Below are 25,549 nucleotides of genomic sequence, written 5' to 3'. Positions count from 1 at the left end.
CCGCAAGGATCTACAAAAGGTCGTGAATGTAGCCCAATCCATCACGCAAACCAGCCTCTCATCCATTGACTCTGTCTACACTTCCTGCTGCCTCGGCAAAGCAGCCAGAATAATTAAGGAGCCCACGCACCCTGGACATTCTCTCTTCCACCTTCTTCCTTCAGGAAAAAGATACAAAAGTCTAAGGTCACGTACCAACTGACTCAAGAACAGCTTCTTCCCTGCTGCTGTCAGACTTTTGAATGGACTTACCTTGCATTAAGTTGATCTTTTTCTACATCCTAGCTATGACTGTAGCACTGCATTCTGCACTCTCTCGTTTCCTTCTCTATGAATAGTATATTCTGTCTGTATAGCGCAAGAAACAGTACTTTTCACTGTATGATAGTACATGTGACAATAATAAGTCAAATCAAATCAAATCCTGTGTCCCTCCTGTGAATGGACTGATCCCACCACTGCACATCATCACTGCCTTGGATGCTGTGGGTCTTCCCCTTCTGATCTGCTGTCAAACACATCCGAGGCTGCACATCCCACACTGATGCTGTCAGTGAGAAAGTCTACGAAGATGAAGAATGCTATTCCCACGTTAGAAATCTCTGTCAAACATTTACCAGGGGGGAACTGAGACAGCAGCTGCAATAAGTGAGGTTTTATTCAGATGGGACCATGACAAGTTTAAATCCCCACCTGATCTGCTGCCCAAAGTCGCCTCCGTTTCACCAGTCATTTCCCAAGCTTCAGGAAACTCATGTTACTCCAGAAATATTTGGATTGGCTGTGAGAGACGTCAATCAGAGAGCCCACCCACTCTGCCCATTCCCTCCTCTTCCTCTTTCACAGCTGCTTCACTTCCTGTAGGGACTGAAAACCAAGTGAGGAGATGGTGAGTGAAGGAGCAGAATTTATGATAATTACATTGCATAATATCCACACTAATGTTCAGGCAGTCTGACTATCCTGTGGGGAATCAGGTGTGGAAATGCCCCTTATGCTGTGTGAGAAGATCCAGCTGAGGGACCTGTTTACTCGGTGCTTTGTGCTGTTTGATTGGAGCTGTGTGTTGGATATTGAGTGTCTTTATTGGAAGCATTTCCCTTCTGATTTACAGGCTGAGTTTTGTTGATGGGTCATTACTGAATATGAAAAGATGAGGTGTAATTATTTGGGAGGGGCAGAGAGATATTTATTGAAATGTGTTTTAATGCCTTGAAAGATTTTACTTGTAGATCTCGGCCTTTCCCAAAAGCCTGGTCTTGGATTTGATAGTTTTGCCCAATGCTGTGTCTGATAGATTACATAATCCCAAATTCAGCTGAGTGAGTGCAGTGTATCTAATTTCCCAGGATAAACCAGAACCCTTCAATCAGCTACACTGAAGCAATATTTTCCTTGGCTTCAAACTCTTCCTACCCATTATGTTTCAAATAATTTTGGAAAACAAGGGGAGAAATTTCAAAATCTCCACTAAATTAACATTTCTCCTGAGTGTTTTTTATATTAAACACAGACACTAAGGGTAGAACTCACTTTGCCATCATGACTGGAGCTCATCGTGAATTGATGGCCTGTTTTACACTCCACCTGACTATCTTTTCCATTGCCCTCACTGGGCAAAATGGGTTGGAGCAGAGGAAAGAAACTAGCTATGTTGTCTGCTCCTGGTCACAATCCAATATCCTGCTGGAAATAGAGGATGTGTGTCAGTCATGTGAGGAAAACAAAAAGCCTTGTATTTGATCCCCACACAGGGAATAGCAGACTGGCACTCACTGGAGAACAGGAATCAGCCCCTTCATCAAAGGTGAGGGAATTGGAGGAAATCATGTTTCCTTTTCCTGTTTTACAGAAGGATTGCATTGTACTCCACCAGAGAATACTGCGAGGTTAGACACCGCAGATAGCTCTTGACCATCACCCAAGGAACAACTGCACAACTGTGGGAAGACATCCAGTCCCTTCACAGCACTGCTCAACACAGAAGGTTGGGCAGTGAAACCAGCATTTGGAAATCAGTCGAGTCAGGAAAGCTCTGACGTATCATCAGATCTAAAACTGGTCAGTGGTGTGGAACCTTGCATCAGAACCAACCTTTCCGAAGGTTTGGCTGTGGGTGATCAGTCGGGATGAGGCTGGGAAGAAGTGTGAGTGAGCTCCAAGTGTGGTGAGATCTTCAATCATTCATCCAACCTCATGAACCACTGACTCTTTCCACCCAGTGAAAGGCTGTTCAAGTGTGAAGTGTGTGTCAGGGACTCCACAGGTTCTAAGATCTTCTGAGGTGCATTTGTTGCAACTACTGTTAGCACAAGGGCAGCCACATGGAAGGGAAACGATTCAGGTGTGATGTTTGTGATAAAGGTTTTGTGAAGTCTACAATGCTCCTAAGGCATCAGCTGATTCACACAGGAGAGAAACCATTGAGGCGTGATGTGTGTGATAAATCAGTTCCGCAGTTATCAAATCTCCACCGACACAAACGCCTTCACACAGGGGAAAAACCTTTCCCATGCAAGGTTTGTGACAAATTATTTTTGGACTCATTGGCTTCTTGTGTCATATTAATACGTATGGTATGTGACAAATTACTCCCTGAGTTACCTTCCCTCTGCGTACATTCACACAGTAGACAAACCATTCACATGTATGGTATGTAACAAATCATTCTCTGACAAATCAGCCCACTGCACACATTGGTGAGAAACTATTTATATGTGACAAATCATTCTCACAGTCATCAGAACTCCACAGACACCAGTGCATTCACCCTGTGACTCACCTGCTTCCCTTACACTGAGTTGTCTGTGTTGTTAACCCTGCAGTTCTCACACACGGGAGCTGCCTTTCCAGAGCCTGTCTCAGTAGTGTCTGCAACCTCTCCCACCATCAGTCCACTTGTTGCAGCAAGGTCAGTTTAACCTTTGATCAGGTCACCAAACATCACTGATAGAAGACATCAATATGTATAGAAAGACCATAAGAAACAGGAACAGGAGTAGACCATTCACTCCTGTCCTTTGAGCCTGATCCGCCATTCAATAGGATCATGGCTGATCTGACATTCCTCACGTCCACTTTCCTGCCCTTTCCCGTAACCCTTGATTCCCTTACTGATCAAAAATTTATCTGGGCCTTAAATATGCACAATGACACTGTCCCACATCTCTCTCTATAGAAAGGAGTTCCAAAGATTCACAACCCTCTGAGAGAAGACATCCCTCCTCATCTAAATTGGTGCCCTTTATTCTGAGAATATGCCTTCTAGTCACATGAGGGGAAACATCCTCTCAGCAGTTACCCTGCCAAGCCCCTTAAGAATCTTATTTGTTTCAATGAGATCACCTCTCATTCTTCTAAATTTCAATTAGTAAATTCCCAACCTGTTTAACCCTTCCTCATAAGACAATCCCTCCATACCAGGAATCATCCTAGTGAACCTTCACTGAATTGCCTGCAATGAAATAATATATTTCCTTATATAAGGGGACCAAAACTGCTCACAGTACTCCAGATGTGGTCTCATCAGTAACTTGTTGCAGCAAGACTTCTCTACTCTTATACTCCAACCCTCTTGAAATAAGGGCCAACATTCCATTAGCCTTCCTAATTATCCGCTGTACCCATGTGCTAGCTCTCTGTGTTTTGTGCAAAAGTACCCCCAAGTCCCTTTGTGTTGCAGCTTTCTGGCAGTTTTTTCCATTTAGAAAAATACTATTTTCTTTTCTTCTCCCTTCTAAAATGAACAACTCAATTTCCCACATTCTACCTAATTTGCCAACTTTTTGCCCACTTAACCTATCAGTATTTCTTTGTAAACCATTTCTATCCGTCTTGCAACTTGCCTTTCCACCTATTTTTGTGTTGTTTGCAAATTTGGCTTCACTTCCTCCTTCCAATAATAAATATATATTGTAAACAATGTGGTTCCAGCATTGATCCCTGTGAAACCCCACTGGTTACAGGTCGCCAACCTGAAAAAGAATCCTTTATCCCCACTCGCAGTTTCCTGCCTATTAGCCAATTCTCTATTTGAGCCAATATACTACCTCCAACACCATCAGCTCTTATCTTATCACTTAACCTTTTGTGAGATATCTTGTCGAATGCCTTCTGGAAGTCCAAATACAACACATCTACTGGTTCCCCTCTATCCATTCTGGTTGAGACTTCCTCGAAAAACTCCAATAAATCATTCAGACACCATTTTTCATGAAGCCATGTTGACTCTGCTTGATTAGATTATGATTTTCCAAATGTGCTGTTACTACTTCCTTAATAATTGATTCTAACATTTTTACAGTAATAGATGTTCGGCCAATTGGCTTTTTGCTTCCCTCCCTTTTTGAATAGGAGTACCACATTGGCAGTGTTCCAATCCTCCAGTACTTCTCCAGAATCCAGTGATTTTTAGAAAATTACAACCAATGCACCCACTTTCTCTGTACTTCTTTTAGGATCCTAGGGTACGAGCCAGCATTGGGGCCAAGGGACTTTCTTGCTTTTAGCCCTAATAGTTCATCTAATAGCTAAGTAAAGTCAACATAGTCCCATATGACCATAGGCTGCTCTACCCTTTGAGGGGGAGAGCTGACTGGTGGTGATTTAACCTGAGGATCAGCACATCTCAGGCAAGGGGCAAGGTTGAGAGGGTGGGGCCTTCATGAACAACCTCAGCCAGTATGGGAAGAAAGTATCTTCCACCCTAAAAACTGATGTAGAATATCTGTTCAATTCCTCTGCCATTTCCTCATTCACCATAACTATCTCTCCAGATTAATTTTCTAAGGGGTCTATATTCACTATCCTATCTCTTCCTTTTTATGTATTTAAATAAGCTCTTATTGTCAGTTTTTATATACCTCGCTGGTTTGCCCTCACAGTTTTATTTGCTCTCTCTTTATTTTTTTTAGTCCTCCTTTGCTGGATTCTGAATTTACCCCAGTCTTCGGAGCTTCACTGACTTTTGCTCCCTTATATGCTTTTTCTTACAACTTAATACTTTCTTGGTTAGCGATGGTTGGTTTATCCCTCTCTTAGAATCTTTCTTCCTTACTGGGATATATTTGTGCTGAGAATCATGAATTAATTACCTCCTTAAATGTCTGCTAGTGCTTGTTTACTGTCTTTTCCTGCTAATCTAGCTGCCCAGACCACTCATTTTCCTTTATTTAAGCTAAACACAGTTGTTTCTCACTCTCAAGCTGAATATTAAATTATTTCGTGTTGTGATCACTATTTCCAAGGGGATGCTTTACTCTGAGGTCACTTATTAAACCTGCCTCATTACCTATTACCAGATTCAAAGTAGCCTGTCCCATGGTTGGCTCAATGGCATATTATGCTCCAGGAAACTAGCTCTAATGTGCTCTATAAATTTCCAACTTGATTAACCCAATCAACATGAAAGTTAAGGCTACCCATAATTATTGCTCTATTCTTTTTACATGCTCCTATTGTTTGCTGATTTATACCCTTTCCTACAGTGTGGCTACTGTTTAGGCGTCTATACATGAACCCTACCAATGACTTCTTTCCCCTGCTGTCCAAATCGACTCTACATCATCTGAGCCTAAATCATCTCTCAGAACTGACCTTATTTCATCTCTTATTAACAGTGTTACCCCACCATCTTTTCCTTCCTGTTTTTCTGAAAGGTCAAATATCCTTGGATATTAACTTCACTGTTTTGATTTCCTTTTAACCCTGTCTCCGTAATGCTATGAGATCATAGAACATAGAACATTACAGTGCAGTACAGGCCCTTCGGCCTCAATGTTGCGCCGACATGTGAAACCAATCTAAAGTCCATCTAACCTACACTATTCCAATATCATCCATATGTTTATCCAATGACCCTTTAAATGCCCTTAATGTTGACGAGTCCACTACTGTTGCAGGCAGAGCATTCCACGCCCTTAGTACTCTCTGAGTAAAGAACCTACCTCTGACATCTGTCCTATATCTATCACCCCTCAATTTAAAGCTATGTCCCCTCGTGCTAGCCATCACCATCCGAGGAAAAAGGCTCTCACTGTCCACCCTATCTAATCCTCTGATCACCTTGTATGCCTCTATTAAGTCACCTCTTAACCTTCTTCTCTCTAACGAAAACAGCCTCACGTCACTCAGCCTTTCCTCATAAGACTTTCCCACCATACCAGGCAACATCCTGGTAAATCTCCTCTGCACCCTTTCCAGTGCTTCCACATCCTTCCTATAATGCGGCGACCAGAACTGTACGCAATAATCCAAGTGCGGCCGCACCAGAGTTTTGTACAGCTGTCACATGACATCATGGCTCCGAAACTCAATCCCTCTACCAATAAAAGCTAACACAATGTACGCCTTCTTAACAACCCTATCAACCTGGGTGCCAACTTTCAGGGATCTATGCACATGGACACCGAGATCTCTCTGCTCATCCACACTACCAAGTATCTTACCATTAGCCCAGTACTCTGTATTCTTGTTACTCCTTCCAAGTGAATCACCTCACACTTTTCCGCATTAAACTCCATTTGCCACCTCTCAGCCCAGCTCTGCAGCTTATCTATGTCCCTCTGTAACCTGCAACATCCTTCCGCACTGTCCACAACTCCACCAACTTTAGTGTCATCCGCAAATTTACTAACCCAGCCTTCTACGCATCCAGGTCATTTATAAAAATGACAAACAGCAGTGGCCCCAAAACAGATCCTTGCGGGTACACCACTAGTAACTGAACTCCAGGATGAACATTTCCCATCAACCACCACCCAATGTCTTCTTACAGCTAGCCAATTTCTGATCCAAACCGCAAAATCACCCACAATCCCATGCCTCCGTATTTTCTGCAATAGCTACCATGGGGAACCTTATCAAACGCTTTACTGAAATCCATATACACCACATCAACTGCTTTACCCTCATCCACCTCTTTGGTCACCTTCTCAAAGAACTCAATAAGGTTTGTGAGGCACAACCTACCTTTCACAAAACCGTATTGACTATCCCTAATCAAATTGTTCCTTTCTAGATGATTATAAATCCTATCTCTTATAATCCTTTCCAAAACTTTGCCCACAACAGAAGTAAGGCTCACTGGTCTATAATTACCAGGGGGGTTGTCTCTACTCCCCTTCTTGAACAAGGGGACAACATTTGCTATCCTCCAGTCTTCTGGCACTATTCCTGTAGGCAATGACGACATAAAGATCAAAGCCAAAGGCACTGCAATCTCCTCCCTAGCTTCCCAGAGAATCCTAGGATAAATTCCATCTGGCCCAGGGGACTTTATCGATTTTCACACTTTCCAGAATTGCTAACACCTCCTCCTTATGAACCTCAATTCTGTCTAGTCTAATAGCCTGTATCTCAGTATTCTCTTTGACAACATTGTCTTTTTCCTGTGTGAATACTGACGAAAAATATTCATTTAGCGCCTCTCCTATCTCTTCGGACTCCACGCACAACTTCCCACTACTGTCCTTGACTGGTGAATAGTCTTGTATAATAATAATAATAATCTTGTCATAAACTAATTTCTGATGAGAGTTACAGAATGATGGGGAAAGATCACAGACAGTGCTTCTTAAAGGGACTTTGTGCTGGTTGGAGTCATACCTGACACATAGGAAGATGGTTGTGGTTATGGGGCTCAGTCATCTCAGCTCCAAGACATCACTGCAGGAGTTCCTCAGGGTCGTGTCTCAGGCCCAACTATGATGTTTGCATACCACTTCTCTGATCATGGCTGAAATTTTCCAGCAGTTTGCGCCTGCGGGATTCTCTGGTCCTGTTGTAGTGAACAGAGATTTGGTTGATCACTAAATTCTCTGTCCTTGCTTGCAACGGAGGCGGGGCATGAACAGCCGGAAAATTCTGGCCCATGTCCATTTACCGCAATTTGTGCCATCAGCTCATCTACCTTATTCCGAATGCCTTGTGCATTAAGATGCAAAGCCTTTAAGCTTGCCTTTTTGCCATTTTTAATAATCCTAAATTTTCTTTCTACTGTGGCCCTGCACAAGTTTTCCTGTAATGGACAAGAAGCAATATCTGAATATTGAGTACGTATATGTGTGTGTATGTTAATTTCTGACATTTTAAATCATAGTTTTTGAGCTGAAAATACAGAAAGACCACGGGATTTTTAAAATTAATTTTGTGAGGTGTTGTAAAATGCAGTTGTCTTGGAGATGGCTCTGACTTTGTCATAAGATTGATCTCTAATCAGAAGTCCCTCTGGGTGCAGGCTGAAAGCTGTCTCCAGGACTCAGAAAATGTGTCACAAGGCAGCACAGCAAAGTCTGAACCATGATTCATTTTTCATTTTCATTTCTTCATTTAGGTAAAGCTGGCCCATAACTCACAGGAGAGCTCATTGACTGGAGGGCAGGTTTCTTACATCAAGGAGCTGGAAGAGTTTACGAAGAAGCTGTTTGGCCTCTCCAACCCCACAGTAACCAATGGCGGATCAGATATGGGGATGAGTGAAGGTGATGTCAGCAGCTGAGTGTTTAAACCATCAGGAGGAGAGTTAATTTATTTGACACAAGATAATTGTGATTTTCTTCCTCTGACAGATACACAGGTGTCCATGGTCACATCAGATGGTGATGGAGGAGAGTTGGCAATAGTGTCTGAGATTCCTGAAAGGACCGATGAGGAAGGGACAGAGGTGAATACTTCACAGCAATGGGGCATGGCAGCTGCAGTGGAGGAGGTAGAGGAGTGTCAGGAGGGTAAGGTGTCTGAATTGGAGGCTAGTGTTGATGAGTTAAAGTTAAATGTTGTGGTTTGTGTGAAGGAGGAGGCCTGTGATGCTCTTGCTTCTGTGGTAGAGGGAGGGAGTTCAGAACCTTCTGGAGGTGAGGAACCTACAGCTTTGGGAGCAGAAGCTCCGCCGTCTCCACAAGCATACGGACAACATCAGGACCATACAGCTGGCGAAGAAAATAAAGATGATCTGAAACCTTTTGCACGCTTGCATCATGAACAGGTTCAAAGTACGGAGAGTTATCAGGCCACATCTAACTTGCTTCAGCAAACTTTGATTGAATTTAAGAAGGACGTTAGCAAGAATCTACAAAGAAATAATGAAATTCTTCAGCATCATCTACAACGAAACAACGAGATTCTTCAGCAACACCTACAAATAAACAATGAGATTCTTCAGCAGCAGAATGATGTTCTTTGTCAGCTTTTCCAAAGAAGCAATGAAGCTTTGAATGAAATGAGGCAGATTCTGTCACAGATTGTAGCGCCTTCTGGCCAGCAGCAACCCAGTGCCGAGACATCTGTTGCTGGACATGCCTCTGACCCTGCAGAGGTCACATCACGGGAATGGGGTAGACACTGAATTAGGATTCCTCCCTCCACGACTGCCACCTCTACCTCATTCTCCACCCTCCTGTTTCATCATGATGGATATTTATTTCTCTTTTCAGTCTGGACTTTTTGGCACGATAGAGAGACTCTCCATTGTGAGGAAAATGGCGGCAAAGGGCCAAATCTGGAAGACCAGCCTCCAGATCACAGCACCTTCCATTTGCCTACAATCAAGAATGGGCTGGGTTGGGTTTGCACATTTCACAGAGGCAGCTGTCCATAGGAATCAGCAGCTGCCTCCACGTATGTGTGTGTGCGTGTGCGCGCGTCGCTAGGAAACCAAAGGTAGTTTTAAAGGATGTATATTTGTATAAGTAAACATGAAAAAAAGGTCAATTTTAGATGAGTTTAATCAGATGTTTCTGTGCCTAGAAAGGGACTTATAGTTAGATTTCATGCTGGACAAGGGTGTTTTTACATGTGGGATTGGTATCAATTCCTTCTGGGGTTGTATTGTATTTAAAGTGGAGTTTGGAAACTCGATGACAATCATCTGGGGATATTCTGAAGAGAAATCCACGACACTAACTTTGTATGTTAATGAAACTATTGTAGTTTCAAATGTACTTTTAGTATCCATATTAATCTTAAAGACTGGGTGTGATTGCTAAGCTGAAGGAGGAGTAGAGGAGTAATTATATTATGATATTATGATCCATTTTTGATGTTTAATGTTTTTTCTTGTGTTGAAAGTAATTTATGGACCTGCGACTCTGTTCCTCCACGTTTGATTAAAATAAAGTAAAAGTTATGGTCTTTTGAACCAGGATTCCATTCTGGGATCTTCATGTCCAGTTGTGAAATTGTAACATTTGGTTTTGGGGTGAAGGGTGACTGAAACCCAAAATGTGCAGATTTGACTCATTAGACTTGCTGAGATTTTCCAACATTTTCTGTTTTTGTCTCAGATTCCAGCATCTGCAGTATTTTGCTTTATATTTAACTCATTAGGAGTTGGTCTGAACTCCATGGATTCATTTAGCTAGATTGGGTGCCCTTGTCAAGAGGCCTTTGGTTGTGGTCCCAGACACCTTTGTGGTAGCTAAACTGCTCATTGGAAAAATAAGATGACCTTTGGGATTAATAAAAGTAGGCAATGAATGTGCATGCAAAGTGCACAAACCCTTTTGAACTGAGAGCTCTGTGAAACTCAAAAACAATTGTCAAAAGATCAACATGAACTGTCAAAGGATCTGTCAAGCTCAAAAGGCATTTAAGACCCCTGCCTTAAATTGTTGTATTTGAAGTGTTAAAATTATTATCTTCACACTGTCTGTCAATATAAACCTCAGGGATTGACTTGATTAGTTCTGCATGACTGATTTCACAACCTTCCATTATCACAGTTGGGTGCCTGCAATTTCAGTTTGATTTACAACTCCAAGTGGTTATGGCCACTTTAAAGTGGGATCATGAATTTAATTGTTTTTATAAGGGATTATGCAATTGAATGAAAACTTTGTTTTTATGTGGGATAATGTAATTGAAGGAATGTAAATGTTATAATTGGGTTGTCACAATTTTTAAAAAATGAATAAATGTTCAGAAGAATAAATTCTGCAACAGACATTTGGAATTTCATTTTATTAAACTTCAGCATTGGTCCTGAGATCTACCCATTGTGGATAATGGGAGAGTTGGCATTGGTGGTCTCAAGGCAATGGGTTGGTTTGAGTTGCCACTAAATGACATGGGGACGAAAAAAGGCCAACTGGACTGGGTGCTGTCTGGGGGTCAGATGTTAGCATGCAGGGTAGGAGGGGCCATGGGCAGAAGGCACAGGATGACCCCGAGTGTATGAAGGGCCACGCGGATGGTGGCTGGGGAATAATTTGACATGGAAGGGATGTGGGGAGTGTGTGAGGGGTGACGGCTGTTTTATGTTTTTCTGTTTTTAAACTTCAATACATACCAGTTCCCTGAGACAGGCCTTCAACACAGACCACCCCTTCATCCAGTGTCCTCCACATACATTCCAGAGTCTTGGGGCCTGACTCCCAGGTTATTACATCACCCGGGAACAAATATCCTCATATCCAAATCCTTTCTTCTGGGTGGGTTTGCTCCAGTCAAACAGCTCAGCACAGAGCACCAAGTAAACAGCTGACTCTTCACACACAGCATAAGGGGCATTCTTGAATGAATGTGGATATTACAGGATGCCATCGCTTTAAAAAAAAGACTTCTTCTCTGGTAAATGTTTGACAGAGATTTCTAGTGTGAGAACAACATTCTTCATCCTCAAAGGCTTTCAAACTGATAACATCAGTGTGGGATGTGTAGTCTCAGATGTGTTTGACAGCAGATCGGAAGAGGAAGACCCACAGCACCCAAGACATAGATGATGTGTAATGGTGGAATGAGCACCTACACAGGACAGGGAAATGCAAAAGAGAGGGTGACAGGAGGGAGAAGCAGAGAAGAGATTGGGAAAGGAGAATGAACTGCTGCTTGGGAAGTGACATCATTACTCAGGGAGTGACTGTGGAACATGTGGAGTAACACTGATTCGGGAGTAATACTGACTCGGGAGTAACACTGACTCGGGAGTAGCACTGACTCGGGAGTAGCACTGACTCGGGAGTAACACTGACTCGGGAGTAACACTGACTCGGGAGTAGCACTGACTCGGGAGTAGCACTGACTTGGGGGGTGACTCTCTACCAGGGCAGAAACTGTGCTTGGAGAGTTCCACTTGCTTTGGAAATGACAGTGACTCAGAGATTGCTCCAAAGTGACCAACTCTGAGGAACTAAAACAAGGCACATCTGATCATGGGATTTCAACAGATGGTTTGTTGATGGGGGGTGGGGGGGGGGGGGGAGTGGTGAATGGGTGATGCGATGGGAAAATGAAGTAGTGGCAGTGGGCTGTCAATTGGTGAAGGAGGAGGTGCGCTATTACTTGACCTGCTGAATATTTCCAGCAATCTTTGCTTCAATTCTAGTTTTTAAAGGACAGAAGTTGGCCATTTGGCCCATCTGCTTTCTACTTTGCTTATACTCCACATGAGCTTCCTCCCTACCCATTTTCTCTGTATCTCTTGCCAATACAAGATGGTCACTGATACCCATCTGCAGACAGGCACAGATCTGCAATGTCACTGCACTGCGCCCAGCTTGCCGGTACCCTCTACCCATGTGTCAATGATATCACCGTGCACATACACTACCTTCCTGATTCTGTGTTGTAAATACTCTGTAATGTTTGTTTAGCATCATTAGTTGCTGGCAGTGTTTTTCTGTTTCTGTCTAAAATCTTACATATTAATAAACATATTCATTTTAGTTTGTTCGTAGTGGTTTGACGGTGTGATGTATACTGCTTTTAAAATGAGGTGGGGGGCAGTGAGAGGCAGCTCACGTACGTGGTCCCTGGTACGTTGTAGTCACTAATGATTGGTGCTTCATAGGATGGACCAATGAGGTGATCATGTGATACAGTGGGTAATGTCCCTGCCTCTGAACCAGAAGCTCTGGGTTCGAGTTCCACCTCGGACTTGCTGTCCAAGAAAGTGTATTCATAATGCGGCTGAACAGGTTAACTATCAACCTGGAAAATTCTTTCAACGTGTCAATAGCAGGTTGTAAAAGTGCCATGCTTAGTGTGGAGTGGCACCCCTCAAGCTATAAGCCTCTATTGACAGAGTTGTGACCTATTCCATGGAAAACGCTTGTTTTGGGAACAGATGAAAGTCTGCCTTTGGCACCATTAAGTGCAGGAAGAGAAATAACTAAGCACTTATCGAGCTGGAGCACCATTTCACAGGAGACATCCTCTGCTTCTAGAAACTGCCCTTTTGCTGCCAGCAGTCAAACAAAATGCCAAAAAGAAAGTCTGAATTACAGCATCTGGGGTCAATTTGATTATAAACAATCTGAAGTAAGAAGTGAAATTTTTACAGGTCATTAATACTCTTTTGAGTACTAGATGCTGGAACTGCTGGAGGTCGACAGGCTGAGTGGAATGAAAGCTGTTGTACAAATCAGACTGAAAGAAGCAGCAATGAAAGGTCAGTATGTCAGTGATTCTGCCACAATTCTTGTCATATTGAAGTTGTCGTCAGGGCACAGGTTAGAAACTTGCAGTTTTAAGAGTCATTTTCAGAGTTTGGAACATGAATCAATATAAATCTCTTGTGTTGAACAATCTCTCCCTCATTCACAAAAATCACATCTCTGATATACAAATGCTTGACTCCCTCCAAGGCCAAACTCACGGCCCGAGTCTGACTGTGGCCTCAAACGGAAAACTGACTCCCTCTCCATCAGTGACAGGAGCTTTGGACAATCTACATCAACTGGAAGTTAAACAATGCTGTCTAAAACACAGCTGTGGTTATCTGAGAAGCACCATCTTTGTTCCTGGCTGTTGTCCAATCTGTCATTGGCAATGTGGTAACGAAGGAAAACACTAAAACTGTGTTGGCAACAAATGCAGCTTTTTAGCGTAGTGAGATGCAGTCTACACTAAAGCAAAACCAGAACAAAACTGTTACTACTTTTGTGAGCAAGCACCCACACAAATTAAAGAAACTTCGACCCAACTCTTTGAATTATGAATTGTGAATGAGGCCCTAAATGACCATGAGGTAATTGACAGAATTCAGAAACATTTTGAACCTTTGTCAAGTGAAATCATCTGAAAATCGGTCAGATCAGGGGAGCGTTGACATCGTCAGATCTGAAACTGATCAGTGGTGTGGAAGCTTCCATCAGAACCAACCTTTCTGAAGGTTCAGCTGTGGATGATCAGTCAGAGTGAGGCTGGGAAGAAGTGTGAGTGGGCTCCATTCATCATGAACCTGTGACTCTTTTTGACAGGAGAGAGGCAAAGCTTTTTGTCTTGCCCTCATCAGGACAATTCACAAAAATACAAATGGTGAAGAAAACAACCATTTATACTGCATGAGAAGAGAGTGCTGATTGGTAGAAAAGTTGAAACGGAGAATGCACCAGTAACAGTTGATTGTTGAGCTTTGTTTAATATCCAAACTGGTAAAGGTATTGCCCTGAGGAACGAACGAGGGAATGTCTCTGCCTAAGCTTTTGTCAAGTTGTAAAAGCCTCATTATGTGTACATGCTCCCTTTGTCTTTGTGTCTCTGTATGCCCTGTTTGAGAGCAGATATCCACTCCATCTGACGAAGGAGCAGCGCTCCGAAAGCTAATGGCATTTGCTACCAAATAAACCTGTTGGACTTTAACCTGGTGTTGTTAAAACTCTTACTTTGTCTACAAAGGACAGGGTCCTGTGTGTGAATGTATGTTGCTTCCTAGCTTCTATTAACACTCAATTCAAGAGAATGTGTGTCAGGATTTCCAAGCTCAGGACAAGAGGGAAATGCCGCAATAGTTTCCACAGCATGATTTTCCTCCCTTCTTGAAGATAGTTACAACTGTCACATTCCTGAAATTGGGCTGGCGGGGGGAGGAGGGGGCGGAGCTGGGGGCGGGGGGGGGGGAGAGGGGGTGCTCTTTTCTCTGAAATACAAAGGATAACTTCATGAAATTAGCGGGTAAATATGTGGGGGTAGGGCCTGGGTGGGATTGTGGTCGGTGCAGACTCGATGGGCCGAATGGCCTTCTTCTGCACTGTAGGGTTTCTATGATTTCTATGAAATTTTGGTGTGAGAAGTCCATCAGTTAAAATACCGTCGGAGCCGCAGGCTTTGTTTTTTTTCATGTTTGATTGTTTGTTGCAGCTCTCCTATCAATGGAGACTCACCCATGGATTCTACCACAGGCAATGGGTGATAGACTGTGGGTTTAAGGTTGAGGAAATGTTGTTTACAGCATTAACAGCTGTCATTGTCATTCTTAAGAGAAACACTATCCTGTCTATAAAGGGCATTTTGTCCATTCAACCTTTGTCTATAGATGCCGTGGTGATTTCAAAGAAGATTTACATGTCATGATGATCAGCAGATTGTTGGCTTTCTCGGAATTTCTCTTCCCACCACATATCCTTTATCTTCTAGGTATTTCTTTGAGTGTCAGTCTTGAGCTGTTGAAGTTCTGCTTTCTTGAATTGTAACCTTGGGTTGACCAGGCAATAAAGGCAGATCGTTTTTGTTTCAGGTCACATATCTGAGCATCATATTCGTTGAGCTGGTCCTGGTGTTAATGATGATAGTCATGATGTGGAGATGCCGGCTGATGATGATGATGATTAATGATGATGCTCAAACCCAGCAGACTTTATTTTGATCTCATTGTCTGGGAATTGAGTTGGATGTGTGAATATTTCCCAGATTGGTCATGAGCTGCTCCTGGAATTTTTCTCTTCAGTCGGTTTGAAACATTGATCTTCTCCCTCTTGGACTTTTGGGTCTTGTGATACCTTGGTGCTGGGTGGATGTTCACCGCCGATCCAACAAGTCAATAATCTGTCCAGCAGCCATCAGTCCCCCACACGGATCGAGTGATACAGACATCACTCAGAACTTTGACTTGGATTTAGACCTTCCAGAGGAACCTTCAACATGGTATTTGTTGTCAGACAAATCCAAGAAAAATGTTGAGAATAACACCAAGAACTCTTCATTACATTCATTGACGTGACCAAAGCATTTGACTCAGTAAATCGTGAGGCTCTGTGGGTTGTGCTCCACCAATCTGGATGTCCAAGAACCGTCCATCACAATTCTGCAATTGCTTCATGATGATGTGACTGTAACTGTCTTGAGTGGGAGATCTGAAACAGAAACCTTCAAATTTCAGACTGATGTCAAACAAGGCTGTGTGATAGCCACTATTCTATTTGCAATCTACCCGACAGTGACTATTCACCTCAACAAAGATCAACTGCTTCTCTTTTCTCCCTGGTGGTATTAGTCTATGGAATTCTCATAACCAGAAAGCAATGACTGGGTTATTGAATTTTTTTAAGGCTGCGTTAGATAGATTTTTGATAAAGAATGGATTCAAGGGTTATGGGAGACAGACAGGAGAGCCATGATCTTATCGAAAGACAGAGCAGGTTCAAAGGGCCAGATGGCCTACTCCTATTTTCCTTAACTTATTAATTACATAATTCAATCAAAACTTCTTCAAGGCCTCGAATTAATCTTAATACAATGATATAATAATGAAGGATACAACATTCCTGAAGAGGGCACTATCAAAAATGGGTTCCTTGGCCTTGTGTTATTAACTCAATCAAGACTCTTATAGAATTCATAGTATCCCAACAGTGCAGAAGGAGACCATTCGGCACACCAAGCCTGCACTGACAACAGTCCCACCCAGGCCATATCCCTATAACTCCATGTATTTACCCTGCTAGTCCCCCTGATACTCAGGGGCAATTTAGCCTAGCCAATCAACCTAACCTGCACATCTTTGGACTGTAGGAGGAAACCCACGCAGACATGGGGAGAACGTGCAAACTCCACACAGACAGTTATCCAAAGCCAGAATTGAACCTGGGTCCCTGGCACTGTGAGGCAGCAGTGCTAACCACTGTGCCACTGTCCTGCCGTTGATTTATTTTAATTAATCTGCTGATTTAAAAAAAAAAATTCTAACCATCTCAGAACTACCGACAGAGACAGAGGAGCAGAGCTAGGAGAAAATTACTCCATCTCTCCTGTACATGTGCTGATTCCACCACTCCATGTGATCACTGCCTTGGATGCTGTGGGTCTTCCTCTTCTGATCTGGTGTCAAATACATCCGAGGCTACACATCCCACACTGGTGTTGTCAGTTTGAAAGTCTCTGAGGATGAAGAATGCTATTCCCACACTGGAAATCTCTGTCAAACATTTACCAGGGAAACTGAGACAGCAGCTGCAATAAATGAGGTTTTATTCAGATGGGACAATGACAAGTTTAAATCCTCTGATCCGCTGCTCAAAGTCGCCTCCGTTTCAACAGTCAGTTTCCCAAGCTTCAGGAAACTCATTCTACTGTGCCACCAAGCCTCACCGTAATTGTGTAAGACTTGTTAAACACCTAACACTTGAATGGCTTCTCCCATGTGTATGTATCAGTGCTTCATGAGTGTCACTCAGCACGTGAAGTCTTTGTCAGACACCTCACACTGAAACATCTTTTCCTCCATGTGGATGTCTCAGTGTTTCATGAGTGTTGCTGTCAGACTCGGTCACACACCTCACTTGAGACCCTGCTGTGTGAATGTGATGGTTACTCAACATACCCCAAACTGTTCAAAATCCTTATTACACACCTCATTGCGAGTGTTTTCTTCTCTCCTGTGTGAATGCATTGGTGACTCACCAGGCCTGGCAATTGTGCAAAGCCCTTATTACACACCTCACAGTTGAACAATCTCTCCCCAGTGTGAATGCGTTGGTGTGTGTGGAGGGTCAATGAATGTGAAAATGATTTATTATACACTTCACACGTGAAAGGTGTGTCCCCAGTGTGTTTGCGACGGTATCTGCGTAGGGTCAATGAACATGAGAACATTTTGTTGCACGTTCACAAGTGAACGTTTTTCCCCAGTGTGGAAGTAACGGTGTGATGCGAGAGCCGATGACTGGGCAAAGGCTCGATTGTACAATTCACACAGAATGGTTTCTCCCCAGTGTGAATGTTCTGATATTTCAGAAGACTCCTAGATATTGCAAAACCTTTATTGCAAACCACCCACTTGACAGGATTATCCCGTGTGGATTGTCTGATGGACCAGGAGGTTTGAAAATTATGTGAAGGCTTTGTCACACTGGCCTGACTGGTTTTTCCTCTGTGTGAATGCATTGCTGTACATGGAGGGTGGATGATGAGATGAATGATTTTTCACACACAATGCACACAAATGATTTATTCGCTGTGTGAACATGTTGGAGCCTCAGGAATTGAGTTGAGCACGAGTTGAGGCCACACACCTCACAGTTGTATATCTTCTCTTGTTTAGCTCTCGTGTTACAGGTGATTCAGCAGGTGCACTCTGTGGAACCCTGCTCACACACTGCACACCTGGACAACCTTTGACCTGTAGGAATGAGTCCGTGGTTAATGATGAACGATTGAAGTTCTCGACACATTTGGAGCACACTCGCATTACTTCCCAGATCACACACAGCTGAACCTTCTGAAAGGTTGGTTCTGATGGAAGGTTCCACACCACTGACCAGTTTCAGATCTGATGATATGTCCAGGCTCCCCTGACCCAACCAGTTTCCAGATGTTTCACTGCCCAACTTTCTCTGTGTTGAGCAATGCTGTGAAGAGACTGGATCTCTTCCCACAGTTGTGCAGTTATTCCTTGGTTTGATTTATTATTGTCACATGTATTAACATACAGTGAAAAGTATTGGTCTTTCGCGCTATACTGACAGAGCATACTGTTCATAGAGAAGGAAATGAGAGAGAGTGCAGTTACAGTTACAGTTATAGCAAGGGTGTAGAGAAAGATCAACTTAATGCAAGGTAGGTCCATTCAAAAGTCTTATGGCAGCAGGGAAGAAGCTATTCTTGAGTTGGTTGGTATGTGAGCTCAGACTTTTGTATCATTTTCCCCCGACGGAAGAAGGTGGAAGAGAGAATGTCTGGAGAGAATTATACTGGCTGCTTTGCCGAGGCAGCGGGAAGTGTAGACAGAGTCAATGGATGGGAGGCTGGTTTGCATGATAGATTGGGCTACCATTCAACAGGTGTATACTCCTTATACACCTATGACTGTGTGGCCAAATTCCCCTCTAATTCGATTTTCAAATTTGCTGACGACATCACCGTAGCGGGACCGATCTCACACAATGACGAGACAGAGTACAGGAATGAGATAGTGAATCTGGTGAACTGATGCGGCGACAATAATCTCTCCTTCAATGTCAACAAAACGAAGGAGATTGTCATCGACTTCAGGAAGCATAGAGGAGAACATGCCCAGGTCTACATTAATGGAGACAAAGCAGAAAGGGTTAAGAGCTTCAAGTTTTTAGGCATCCAGATCACCAAAAACCTGTCCTGGTCCCCCCCCCATACCTACACTATAGTTAAGAAAGCCCACCAACGCTTCTACTTTCTCAGAAGACGAAGGAAATTTGGCATGTCAGCTATGACTCTCACCTACATTTACAGATGCACTATAGAAAGCATTCTTTCTGGTTGTATTACAGCTTGGCATGGCTCCTGCTCTGCCCAAGACCGCAAAAAACTACAAAACGTCGTGAAAGTAGCCCAATCCATCACGCAAACCAGCCTCCCATCCATTGACTCTGTCTACACTTCCTGCTGCCTTGGCAAAGCAGCCAGCATAATTAAGGACCCCATGCACCCCGGACATTCTCTCTTCCACCTTCTTCCATCGGGAAAATGAACCAACTGGCTCAAGAACAGCTTCTTCCCTGCTGCCGTCAGACTTTTGAATAGACCCACTTTGCATTAAGTTCATCTTTCACTACATCATAGCTATGACTGTAACACTACATTCTGCACTCTCTCCTTTCCTTCTCTATGAATGGTATGCTTTGTCCGTATAGCGCGCAAGAAACAATACTTTTCACTGTATACTAATACATGTGACAATAATCAAATCAAATCACGACCTTTTGTAGTTTCTTGCGGTCTTGGGCAGAGCAGGAGCAATGCCAAGCTGTGATACAACCAGACAAGGTCCAGAGGGGCAATATTTTTTACACAGAGGGTGGTGAGTGTGTGGAACAAGCTGTCAGAGGTAGTAGTAGAGGCGGGTACAATTTTGTCTTTTAAAAAGCATTTAGACAGTTACGTGGGTCAGATGGGTATAGAGGGATATGGGCCAAACGCGGACAATTGGGGCTAGCTTAGTGGTTTAAAAAAAGGGCAGCATGGACAAGTTGGGCCGAAGGGCCTGCTTTCATGCCGTAAACCTCTATGACTCTAAACATCGTGGAAGACATGCCCCTGTCTACATCAACAGGGATGAAGTGGAAATGGTCAAGAGCTTCAGGTTTCTAGATGTTTAGATCACTAACAATCTGTCCTGGTCCCTCTATGCCAATGCCATAGTTAGGAAAGCCCATCAATGCCTCTACTTTCTCAGGAGGCTAAGGAAATTTGGCTTGTCCACTACGACTCTCACCAATGTTTAAAGATGCACCATAGAAAGCATCCTTTCTGGATGTATCACAGCTTACTTAGTATGGCTCTTGCTCTGACTAAGACCGCAAGAAACTACAAAGGGTTGTGAATGTAGCCCAGGCCACCATGCAAACCTGCCTCCCATCCATTGACTCCGTCTACACTTCCCACTGCCTCGGAAAAGCAGCCAGCATAATCAAGGACCCCACGCATCCCAGACATACTCTTCTTCCATTGGGAAAAAGATACAAAAGTCTGAGACCAAGTACCAACCAACTGAAGAACAGCTTCTTCCCTGCTGCCATCAGACTATTGAATGGATCTAAACCCCAGCTATGATTGTAACACTACATTCTGCACTCTCTTTTCCTTCTCCCTTGTGAACAGCATGCCTTGTCTGTATAACGCTCAAGAAACAATACTTTTCACTGTATACTATTACTTGACAATAATAAATCAAATGTTCTCTTTTATGAAGTGACTCACTTTGCTGCAGCTTTGAGGAAGGGTCATACTGACTCGAAACATTGCCTCTATTGTTTCTCCACAGATGCTGTCAGACCAGCATTTTCTATTTTTGTATAAGGTTCCCTTTGACTATTGGCCCTCGGGGTGAGGAGATGAGGCAGTGCCTGCCCTGCTGGGTATTTCTAGCCATGATGTGGAGGTGCCAGCGTTGGACTGGGGTGAACACAGTAAGAAGTCTCACAACACCAGGTTAAAGTCCAACAGGTTTATTTGGTAGCAAATACCATAAGCTTTCGGAGCGCTGCTCCTTCGTCAGATGGAGTGGAAATGTGCTCTCAAACAGTGCACAAAATCAAGTTACAGAACACTGATTAGAATGTGAATCCCTACAGCCAGCCAGGTCTTAAAGGTACAGACAATGTGGGTGGAGGGAGCATTAAACACAGGTTAAAGAGATGTGTATTGTCTCCAGACAGAACAGCTAGTGAGATTCTGCAAGTCCAAGCCCTGGACTTCTCCAAGCTCTGGCTGGTTGTAGGGATTCGCATTCTAATCAGTGTTCTGTAACTTGATTTTGTGCACTGTTTAAGAGCACATTTCCACTCCATCTGACGAAGGAGCAGCGCTCCGAAAGCTTATGGTATTTGCTACCAAATAAACCTGTTGGACTTTAACCGGGTATTTCTAGCACAGAAACAGACCATTCGGCCCATCTGCTTCATACTGGTGCTCATTATCCATGAACCTTCTCCCGAAATATTCTATCTCCCTTGTGTTTCTTGTCAATCCAAGGTGGTCATTGATACCCGTCTGCATTCAGATTAGACAACGCTTGTCGTCCAGTCAGTCGGACAGCTCTGACTTGTGTGACTTTTTCCTCTTCAGTTGTACACAGAGAATCTCCTGCAATGGTGAATCTTCCCACCGCCATCGCTCTGGTTCCTACCAAGGGTCAATCTCTGCTTTTCAATTCGATTCAGCCGCTCGGGCTCGCGCTTCCTCACATTCCAACTCCCGAACGCTGGGAGCCAACCGCCGCTGCGCGCGGCAGAACTACAACTCCCATCAGGCACCGCGGGCTGGCTCTCTCTCCCTGATTCTATACTGCCGCTTCTCACTGGGTCACATGCAGCATGGGTAATGTAGTTCCGATGTGGAGATGCCGGCGTTGGACTGGGGTAAACACAGTAAGAAGTTTAACAACACCAGGTTAAAGTCCAACAGGTTTATTTGGTAGCAAAAGCCACCATGTTCCTACATGCAGCATGGGTAATGTAGTTCTTACCCGGTGAAAGTCTCGAAAAAGGTTGAGCATGAAGTCCCGACCCCTCATATATGATTGGCTGCGCACGTATAATTAGACTGCCAATAACGGCGGAGCTCCTGTTCTTCTCTGTGTTTGGCTGTGAGATCCGTCAATCAGAGCGCGGAGCTGTTTGATTGGAGCTGTGTGTTGGATATTGAGTGTGTTTATTGGAAGCATTTCCCTTCTGATTTACAGGCTGAGTTTTGTTGATGGGTCATTGCTGAATATGAGAAGGTGAGATGTAATTATCTGGGAGGGACAGAGACACATTTATTGAAATATCTTTTAATGACTTCTTTAAAGATTTTACCTGAAGGCCTCGGCCTTTCCCAAAAGCCTGGGCTTGGATTTGATATTTTTGCCCAGTGCTGTGAGAGGTGAATTTAGGATGTGCAGTTTGAGTGAGTGCAGTGTATCTAATTTCCCAGGATAAACCAGAACCTTTCAATCAACTACACTGAAGCATTATTTTCCTTAGCTTCTCGTCGTTTTTGCCCAGTGTGTTTTCTGCAGATAATTTGGGAAAACAAGAGGAGAGATTTCAAAATTTCAATTGAATTAACATTTCTCCTGAATGTTTTTATAAAAGGATGAAACTGGTTTTCACCAGCACGATTCTAGCTCACAGTGAATTGATAACCCGGTTTACACTCAACCAGACTGTTTTTTCCATTGTCTTCACGGTGCCTGGGAAGATGGAGGTCTGGGCAGAGGAATGAAAGTAGCCACGTTGTCTGCTCCTGGTTGCTATCCAGTGTTCTTGCTGGAAACACAGGGTGTGTGACAGTCAAGTGAGGAAAAAGACAGGACTTGCATCTGATTCACCACGCAAAGGAAGCACAGACTGGCACTTTTTGTGGAACAGTCTCTAACTGAGGAGTCAGCCCCTACATAAAGGAGGAGAGGGAGTTGGAGGAAATCATGTTTCCTTTTCCTGTTTTGCAGAAGCGTTGCACTGTACAACACCAGAGAATTCAGAGAGGATAGACACTGTGGATAAATCCTGGTCATCACTCAAGGAACAGCTGCACAACTGTGGGAAGACATTCAGTTCATTCACACAGGTCACACAGAGAAGGTTGGGCTGTGAAACGTTCAGTCAGGGTGACGCTGGAAAAAAGTGTGAGTGGGCTTCAAGTTTGTTAAGAGTTTGAATTATTCATTGAGCCTGATGAACCACTGACTCATTCCTACAGGTTAGCAACTGTTTGATATGTGAGGAGGGATCCACAGGCTTTTAAGTTCTCCCAACAGAAAGGTGCATCTATTGAACAGCCACATGGAGGAGAAACGATTTAAGTGCAAGCTGTGTGAGAAATCATTTTCTCGGTCATCGACGCTCCTTGAACACCAACGCATTCACACTGGGGAGAAACCATTCAAGTGTGAAGTTTGTGACCGTGTTTTTGCACAGTCATCGATTCTAATGAAGCACCATAGGATACACACTGGTGAGAAACCTTTCAAATGTGAGTTGTGCGGCAAATCATTCTCGCAATCATCGAATCTCCACACACACCAACGCAGTCATACAGGGGAGAAACCATTTACGTGCGAGGTGTGTGACAAATCATTCTCTCAGTTAACCACCCTACATGTACATTATCGTAGTCACACAGGGGAGAAACCATTCACTTGCAAGGAGTGTGGCAAGTCATTCTCACGTGTATCAACTCTTCTTATACACCAACGCATTCACACTGGGGAGAAGCCATTCTCCTGTGATGTGTGTAATTTTGCATTTCTGGAGTCAAAGTCCCTTCGTGTGCATCAACGCATTCACACAGGGGAGAAACCATTCAGATGTGAGGTCTGCAATACATCGTTTTCACACTCATCCACCCTCTGCGCACACCGACGCATTCATACTGGGGAGAAACCATTCATGTGCGAGATCTGTGCTAAATCATTTCCACAATTATCTTATCTTCGCGTACACCAACGTGTGCACAAAGGAGAGAAACTGTTTAAATGTGAGGTGTGTGACAAAGCCTTCACGCGGTCATCAAACCTCTTGGCCCATCACAGGATTCACACAGGGGAGAAACCCTTCAAGTGTGAGATTTGTAATAAAGCTTTTGTGAGGTCTTCAAGCCTCCTCATGCACCAGAGTATTCACACAGGGGAGAAGCCGTTCAAGTGTGCGGTTTGTGAAATGACCTTCACCGAGTCCTCGGGACTCCTGAGGCACCAGAGGATTCACACAGGGCAGAAACCCTTTAAGTGTAAGATGTGCAATCGAGCCTTCACACAGTCTTCGAATCTCCAGAGACATCAACGCATTCACGCTGGGGAGAAGCCGTTTCTGTGCAAGGTGTGAGATGTATATATTTCGGAAGGTCATTGGATTTCCTGTTTCATCAGAGGATCCACACATGAGTAACCCTTCAAGTGTGAGGTTTGCGATTAAGTTTTCATAATAGCTTCACCGTCCTGTGAGGTCACATGACTCACATTGGAAAGGCGTGATACTTGTGACAAGGCTTTCCTTGAAGCACCAATGGAGCCAGACTGGAGAGAAACTGTTCAGGTGTGAGTTGTATGACAAGTAGAGTCAATGTATCTCTAGGTCCATCAACACAAACACACACAAGAGAGAAACCCTATTGGTGTAAGTTCTGTAATAAAGACTTCACACAGTTGTCTGACCTGAAACATCAGTGAACCCACATGGGAGACAAACCCTTTCAGTGTGACCTGTGCCAGGATTGTTTCACCTACTCCTCCTCTCTCACCAAACAATGACATCGCCACATGGACTTGGAACCGGCTCACCTGTTTCCCTTACACTGAGAGTTATCTGTGTTGTTCACCCGCCAGTGCTCACACAGGGGAGCTTCCAAACCACTCTGTCTCTAACCTCTCCCACCACCAGTCCAGTTGTTTTAAAAAGGCAATTTAACCTTTGACCAAATCGCTAAACATGATCAAAAGAAGACATCAATTATGTATAGAAGCTCCTGTATAAAGTCAGCATCCTTTCAGTACAGCATCAGGTACAAGCCACTCTCTCACTCTGACCAAGAAGGCAATCAGATACTCAGTGGTTAGAAAGGCTTCAGCTTCTCATCTACAGCGCAAGCAGTTGGGGGAGGAGCCATTCCTGGGATAGTGATGGAGGGACTTCAGTTAGCCTCAGCATCTCTGGTCTATGGAGGGGGAGAATCAGCCAGGAATCCCGTTCCTCATCAGTGAGCCCAGCTGGGAAGTCAGGGGGAGGGCAGGATGTGTCTCGGCTGTGACAGTCTCCATTGTCTCACAACATTCACTGTCTGGGTCTACACATGCTGAATGGCCACTTGAACAGAGCATGAGAGATTAATCAATGTCCACAATCTGTACTCCAGGTTAATACCTTGAGGATTGGAGGGAATG

General features: G+C 43.8%; 2 protein-coding genes across 6 annotated transcripts in view; one reads left to right on the top strand and one right to left on the bottom strand.

The window, feature by feature from the left end:
• LOC144497077 (uncharacterized) overlaps nt 1-25,549 on the bottom strand; it is a 192,441-nt gene that overhangs the window by 149,059 nt on the left and 17,833 nt on the right. The window lies entirely within an intron of this gene.
• On the top strand, nt 854-24,882 carry LOC144497080 (uncharacterized). Of its 5 annotated transcripts, XM_078217827.1 has the most exons (6): nt 1,858-2,573; nt 2,620-2,652; nt 2,705-2,760; nt 9,050-9,055; nt 23,450-24,488; nt 24,791-24,882. In XM_078217827.1, the coding sequence occupies exons 1-6, from the start codon at nt 2,325-2,327 to the stop codon at nt 24,836-24,838; spliced, it is 1,431 nt and encodes a 476-aa protein (XP_078073953.1). In that variant the 5' UTR covers nt 1,858-2,324; the 3' UTR covers nt 24,839-24,882. The 5 variants fall into 5 exon arrangements, with proteins under 5 accessions (XP_078073958.1, XP_078073953.1, XP_078073954.1 ...); XM_078217828.1 differs by having other exon boundaries at nt 23,450-24,846; XM_078217832.1 differs by lacking the exons at nt 2,620-2,652; nt 2,705-2,760; nt 23,450-24,488; nt 24,791-24,882 and adding exons at nt 854-889; nt 8,333-8,480 and having other exon boundaries at nt 1,853-2,519; nt 8,568-11,938.

This window comes from Mustelus asterias, chromosome 8, assembly GCF_964213995.1.
Source record: "Mustelus asterias chromosome 8, sMusAst1.hap1.1, whole genome shotgun sequence".
NCBI classification, from domain to species: domain Eukaryota; kingdom Metazoa; phylum Chordata; class Chondrichthyes; order Carcharhiniformes; family Triakidae; genus Mustelus; species Mustelus asterias.
Note: the sequence above shows the minus strand (reverse complement) of the source record. Positions and strands in the feature narration are given on the sequence as shown.

What these genes read in the sequence shown, in the direction of transcription:
- LOC144497080 (XM_078217827.1), top strand. Translation starts at nt 2,325, where the DNA reads ATGGAAGGGAAACGATTCAGGTGTGATGTTTGTGATAAAGGTTTTGTG. An exon ending in CTTGTGTCATATTAATACGT is followed by an intron (nt 2,574 to 2,619) that starts ATGGTATGTGAC and finishes CCCTCTGCGTAC; the next exon opens with ATTCACACAGTAGACAAACC. An exon ending in AGAAGCCGTTTCTGTGCAAG is followed by an intron (nt 24,489 to 24,790) that starts GTGTGAGATGTA and finishes TATTGGTGTAAG; the next exon opens with TTCTGTAATAAAGACTTCAC.